The sequence below is a fragment of the Hyaena hyaena genome, unplaced genomic scaffold (assembly GCF_003009895.1).
Source record: "Hyaena hyaena isolate Hyena2069 unplaced genomic scaffold, ASM300989v1 scaffold_2651, whole genome shotgun sequence".
In the NCBI taxonomy this organism is placed as follows: Eukaryota; Metazoa; Chordata; class Mammalia; order Carnivora; family Hyaenidae; genus Hyaena; species Hyaena hyaena.
Genome location: NW_024083258.1, coordinates 10,185 through 16,941, shown reverse-complemented (window position 1 = coordinate 16,941; position 6,757 = coordinate 10,185). Strand labels below are relative to the sequence as shown.

At 40.6% G+C, this 6,757-nt stretch overlaps 1 protein-coding gene across 1 annotated transcript; it reads right to left on the bottom strand.

The window, feature by feature from the left end:
* Positions 1–5,048: 5,048 nt before the first annotated feature.
* LOC120227635 (olfactory receptor 481) lies at positions 5,049–5,987 on the bottom strand. The gene has a single exon (XM_039225707.1). The coding sequence runs from the start codon at positions 5,985–5,987 to the stop codon at positions 5,049–5,051; it is 939 nt and encodes a 312-aa protein (XP_039081638.1).
* Positions 5,988–6,757: the final 770 nt, after the last annotated feature.

Below are 6,757 nucleotides of genomic sequence, written 5' to 3'. Positions count from 1 at the left end.
TTTGTATAACCACCACCCCAATCACAGGATTTGATGATTTCCTTACCCCCAAGAAATGACCTCTTACCCTTTGCCTTCTATCTTCTCCACTAGCCCACCACAGGTAAGGTTCACAGAATGTCAGGAAGGTCGATACTTGCTAAATCCCAATCCACCGCAGAAGAAAAATTTCCTGAAATTTATACAGACTAAAAATCTTTTAACAACACAACAGTTTGGAATCTTTAAAATTTTCTCCCAGTTCATAATTGTTTCCTTTTTAAAGATTTTATTTTATTTTATTTTTTTAAAGATTTTATTTTTAAGTAATCTCCACACATAAAATGCTCCAACTCATAATCCTAAAATGGAAAATTCCATGCACTTCTGAATGAGCCAGCCAGGGAGCCCCCCAGTTCATATTTCTGCCTTCTAAGTAGCAAACTACAATCCATAGTAATCAAGAGACTTCCAAAAACATTTTTTTACAAAAGGAGTTTTTGATTGTTCCCAGTCTACAATCCATAGTAATCAGGAAACTTTCAAAAAATAAAATTCTTACAGAATAAGTTTTTGATTATTCCCACAAGGATATTCTTTTTATTTTCATTCTTTTAATGCTTGTTTTTATTTTTGAGAGAGAGAAAGAGAGCATGAGCAGGGCCGGGGCAGAGAGAGGAGACACAGAATCAGAAGCAGGCTCCAGGCTCTGAGCTGTCAGCACAGAGCCCAATGCGGGGCTCGAACTCATGAACTGCAACATCATGACCTGGGCTGAAGTTGGATGCTTAACTGACTGAGCCACCCAGGCGCCCTGCCCCAGGGATATCCATGATCCTTATTTTTTTATGTGTTGTTTGCAGAAAATGCTTTCGACCATTCCTAATATTGTCTATCCCCCTTTGGAAGAGATATCTGCTAGCATAACCTAATTTTTTAAAATATTTATTTATTTTTGCAAGAGGGTTAACACGAACAGGGAGGGGCAGACAGAAAGGGAGACACAGAATCCAAAGCAGGCTTCAGGCTCTGAGCTGTGAGCAAACTCACAAACCGTGAGCCCATGACCTGAGCGGAAGTCAGATGTCCAACTGACTGAGCCACCCAGGTGCCCCCATATCACACCTTTCTTAGCCTTCACTCCCTCCTTCCATAGAAGTAGTAAATTAGCTTATGGTAAGTTCCGAGAGGAAAACTAGATACATAGTAATATTAGTTCCGTAAGAGGCCCCCTTAACAAAGTACCATAAACCTATTGGCTTAAACAACAACAACTGACTGTCTCACAGTTCAGGAGTTCAAGATCAAGGTGTCAGCAGAGCTGATTCTTTCCGGGGACTGTGGGATTCCTTCCATTTCTCTCACTTAGCTTCTGCTGGTTTGTGGGCAATCTTTGGTTCTCCCTGTGTGCTGTGTCCAAATTCTCCTTTTTTTTTTTTTAATAAGGATACCAGTCATATTGGATTAGAAGCCCATCCTACTCCAATTATTACTTGATCTTAACCAATTACACCTGTAACAACCCTATTTTCAGATATGGTCACATTGGTATCTGAGATATTGGTGGTTAGGACTTCAACAGATGAATTTTTGAGGGACATAATTCAACCCATAACATAAATCCCAGCCTTTCACCTTCCCCCTTTATCTTGGGAGTGAGTCTGCCCTCAGTGCTCTGGGCAGCTCTTGGCCATGCTTTAAACGGATGGGGACAGGCCTACTTCTGCTGGGAAGACCCAAGTGTTTCTGGTACTGCTAGGGACAGAGAGGGAGCATGTCAAACTCTGGTATTCAGAACATGAAAACACAATGTGTCCACAAATATGTGTCACATACTCTAATATCAGCTCCTTTGTTGGTATAGGTTAATATTTTGCTCTCCCATAGGCCTTCTCTTTTTGTCATCTCCTCAGATGACTTAGAACTTGGGAGGGAAAAAATAAGTTTCAATGCCTATCTATCCTGTCCGCTAAAAGATGTGATAGTGCCATACACCCTACGTCTGGGTGATTGGATTATTGAATCCCTTCAAGTGGAAATATGAAGGAAAAATCTCTGCATGGACTTACCACAATCAACTAGGGAGACTTTAAGTGCCCAGAGAGAAGAGACTTAGATACAGGAGAGGCCAGGATGCAACATGTCTTCCATCTGACAGAAGGGACGGGGTGAAGGGAAGCAGACTATTTGATGGGTGTGTGGTGAGGGTTGCCCCAAACCTCTTGCAGTACTAGGCCTTACAAAGAGTTGCCATTAATTGGGAAAGGACCAGAGGAAAAGGGATAATTTTGTGAGAAATATGATAAATGTAGCCAGGACACAGTGTGTTTGAGAGTCTTGGAGGGAAAGGCCAGTGAAGAAGGTCATCTGTCCTCCATGAAAGGATGTGTAGGGACTGTGTCGCCACACTGGTGGCAGCTGAGCTCATGGGAGAAGATAAGATCATCCGTGGGGATCACGGGGAGGAGGAGAGGGCAGAGGGCTGAAGATGAATCCTGGTGAAAAGCAAAGTATAGGAGGAAATATGAAGACAAAGACTTCCAGGACACTCAGTGAAAAACTTCAACTACCAGAGAGCAGATCTCCCCCTGTGACTCAAAGATGACCTTTTACAAGACTGAAGTCATACCTTTAGGGGCTCTCTCTTTGCAAAGGGCTGTGTCCATGTGGCTTTGGCCCCAGAGTTTTTGCACTAGTGGGGTTACAGGCCCACAGTTGATGCAAGTAAAGAGGCATGAATGGGAAACTAGGACCAGAGAAATCCCACAATGTGATTTCCAAGCAAAAAAAAAGGAGGAGGCTTCCTTGATTTGACCAGAGAAAAACTCAACTCAGCTCATAAAGTGGTCCCCCCAAACTGTCTCAGAATTTGTTTGACATTATTCATATGCTACCAATAAAATATATTAGCTAAAATATTAATCATAAATCACTGTGAAAGGCATACAGGAGGCAGGGAATCAACTTAGGGGCAATTGCCATAACCAGATGGGATCATAAACACCTTCAAAAAGGTCAGTGGAAGAAGCAGGGACAGTGGACCCCTCCTTGAGAGACATTACAAAATGTGTGGCAATTGTATTACTTGCCTGACCCACAATTTCATGCCTCCTACCTATATTGTTGAAACAAAGTCCCAATGTCTGAGTCTCCCCCTCCCAAGAAACCTCAGTTTCTGAATCTTACTCTAGACTCATCTGGTAAGACTTACATTGTAAAAACAGTCGGCACAGAGGTATACAAGGTCTCTTAGCTGTTATCTGGGTTGGATCTCTTTAATGGCCGAGCAGGGGAATCATGACCTTTGCTCTCACTTCAATAAAGTGCAAATTGCAGCTTTTTGGAGACATAAACATCAATATTCCCAAAGGTTTAAATACACATTGACAAAGGCAGGGCAGTACCTTTAAAGGAAGTGGCCTGAACTGCCTGACTTGTCAACATTACCTTTTATTACAAATCTGTTGCGAACAAGTTTTTCCCTCCCAAATGTTATTTAACTAGATGGGATTCAATTAAATTTGATCTTTGGTGGAAATAGCTCCCTGTATTTAAATAGGACTCACAACTGATGAATGAAACTATTTTGCAAGCAGGTATTCTTACCTTGAAAAGTTCATATTTAATTTGAATGAAACAGATTTCCACATTAAATGATACATTTAACTTTCTATACGGGTGTAAACATTGGCTCTTTACTTTTTTCTTTTTTTTTTTTTTTTGCAAGTTATTCCATTTGTTGACCTCAGAGATTTTTATCCATTTTAATTTTATGAAGATAGAGACATACTAAGTACATTCACATACCGCTCCTTATGCCCATGTTTCCATAGCTTTCCACCTTTTTTTATTTACAAATAGTTTATTGTCAAGTTGGTTTCCATATAACACCCAGTGCTCATCCCCACAAGTGCCCTCCTCCATGCCCATCTCCCCCGTCCCCCCCACACCTATCAGTCCTCAGTTTGTTCTCAGCATTCTCAGCATTCTCATGGTTTGCCTCTCTCCCCCTTCCCCACTATTTCCTCCTTTCTTCTCCCCCACGGTCTTCCGTTAAGTTCCTCCTAATCCTCCTATACGTGCAAACATATGGTATTTGTCCTTTTCTGCCTGACTTATTTCGCTCAGCATAACACTCTCAAGGTCCATCCATGTTGCTACACATGGCCAGATTTCATTTTTTCTCATTGCTGTGTAGTATTCCATCGTATAGATAAACCACATCTTCTTGATCCATTTGTCCGTTGATGGACACTTAGGCTCTTTCCATGTTTTGGCTATTGTTGAGAGTGCCGCTATGTACATTGGGGTACAAGTGCTCCTATGCATCAGCACTCGTATATCCCTTGGGTAAATTCCTAGCAGTGCTATTGCTGGGTCTTTAATATCCAAAATCTATAAGGAACTCACCAGACTCCACACCAGAAAAACAAACAACCCAGTGAAGAAAAGGGGAGAAGATATGAACAGACACTTCTCCAAAGAGGACATCCAGATGGCCAACAGACACATGAAACGATGCTTAGCATCCCTCCTTATCAGCTTGCCACCTTTCTATACTGGGCTACCTCCAGCTCTTCATGTCTGATACCTCCATGTAAGCTCCCTGCAGTTTCCAGACTGTGGTATGTGTATTGATTTGTATGTTGGACTCTATTTTTAAAATTTCAACATATATTTGCTTATATTTTGTAAAAGACTAAAGTATACCATGAACATTGCAATTTCAAAAATTTGGGAAATAATATGTGCTGAGATACTGTCAAAAACTCAAACAATTGCTTCATGTTAACCAAAGAACAGTAGTCAAATAACAACTGATCTTTTAAAACTGATCCCTGATGAAATTTTGAATTAAAAAAAAAGAAAGAAAGAAAGAAAGAAAGAAAAAGGGAAGGAGAAACGTCTTCTGAAAACTTACTTCTCATATTAACATCTATAGGATTTACACTTGCAGCGTGAACTTCATTATCAAAGTGATGAAGTTAATGAAAAACATCATTAAAGTATCCAGCACAAATGTCCCCGAATCATTGCTTTGTTATTTATGGACTTATTTCTGATATAATTCAGGAGAACCAGTGTGTTCTGGCCATTAGTTTTCTCATGGCCCCTTTCACCTCCTTGTTCCTCAGACTGTAGATGAGAGGATTCAACATGGGGACCACCACTGTATAGATGACAGATGCCACTTTGACCTGATCAGCTGAATAACTAGACTTGGGCATCACATAAACGAACAAAACTGTCCCATAAAACAAAGTGACGGCTGTGAGGTGGGAAGTGCAGGTCGAGAAGGCCTTCTTCCTCCCCTCAGTAGAGCGCATATTCAGGATTGAGTGGAGAATGTAGCTGTAGGACACAATTATGGTAAACAGTGTGCTTATGAGGACGGATGCAGAAGAGATGGCAGGAGATATTTCGGCGATAAAAACATGGCCACAAGAAAGCTTCAAGAGTGGAAAGAGGTCACAGAAAAAATGGTTGATTTTATTTGGTCCACAGAAGGATAGATTCATCAAACAGCCTGTAAACGATGAAGCGTTCATACATCCACCTAGGTAGGAAGCCCCCAGAAGGACGAAGCAGACCACTGGGGACATCTGGGTGGAGTAGAGTAAAGGAGAGCAGATGGCCACATAGCGGTCATAGGCCATTGTGGCCAGCAGGAAGCATTCTGTAGTCCCAAAAGTGACATCAGAGCCAAGCTGGGCTATACAACCAGTGACGGGGATGGTTGTTTTCTCTCTTAAAAAACTCATTAGCATGATTGGCGTGACTGATGTGGAATACCCAATGTCCACAAAGGCCAAATGGCTGAGAAAAAGGTACATCGGGGTGTGCAGCTGCGGGCTGCTTCGGATTAAGATGATTATGCTGATATTTCCCACTATGGTAACTATATAAACTCCCAGAAAAATCACAAAGAAAACGGCACATAGTGTGGGATTGTCTGTTAATCCCAGAATGATGAACTCTGTCACTGCTGTATGGTTTTCAGTCTCCATCTATTCATTTAATGGTGTCTATTGAGATCAGACCCAGAGGAGGCTAAACTGGTTGAAATTACCCCACATTACAGGTATCTATAGATACCTTGATTAAAATTTTTAAATGATAACTTTGCCTCACTTCTAGAATACTTTGTGCACACAAATTTTCTTTTCAAATTCCATGAAAATTGAAGACTCAATTACCTTAGAATTCAGCTATTTTACTCCTATACCATAGAGCATACTGTAGAGTAAGTCTTCTCCATGTGTACAAGAAATATGTAAAAGGATGTTACAGCAATACTGATTGCAATAACGTAAACTGTAAATAACCTAAATGATTATAGAAAGGCCATCTCTTGATTTTCTATCCTCATCCCACATGTGTTTCTGCCCCAGTATTCTCTTTTCAGTAAATACTATCACCATTTATCCAATCATTGGATCAAAAAATATTGAGTTGACTTTGACATGTCTTTCTGACTTGATCCTTTTCCTGGAATGAAAAAAAAATTACATCCTAAGTTATCATTGTTACCAAGGGCTGGAAAGTGCCTATGTTCAAGCTGAAAGGGCCAAATAGAATTTTTATTATTGTTATGAGTTAAATCCAGGATATTTTGCAAAATCTTCCGAGACTTATCTCTCACACCATGTTTTATCATGCTTCTGGGATTGCATGAAGCAATAAAAGTCCAAGTATTTTTGTGGATGGGGACTAATTGGAAAGTGAACTGAAGCATTTGGGGACTTGCTTTGGTAAGTTTTGTTTCAAGGGTTGTATT

What these genes read in the sequence shown, in the direction of transcription:
- LOC120227635 (XM_039225707.1), bottom strand. Translation starts at nt 5,987, where the DNA reads ATGGAGACTGAAAACCATACAGCAGTGACAGAGTTCATCATTCTGGGA.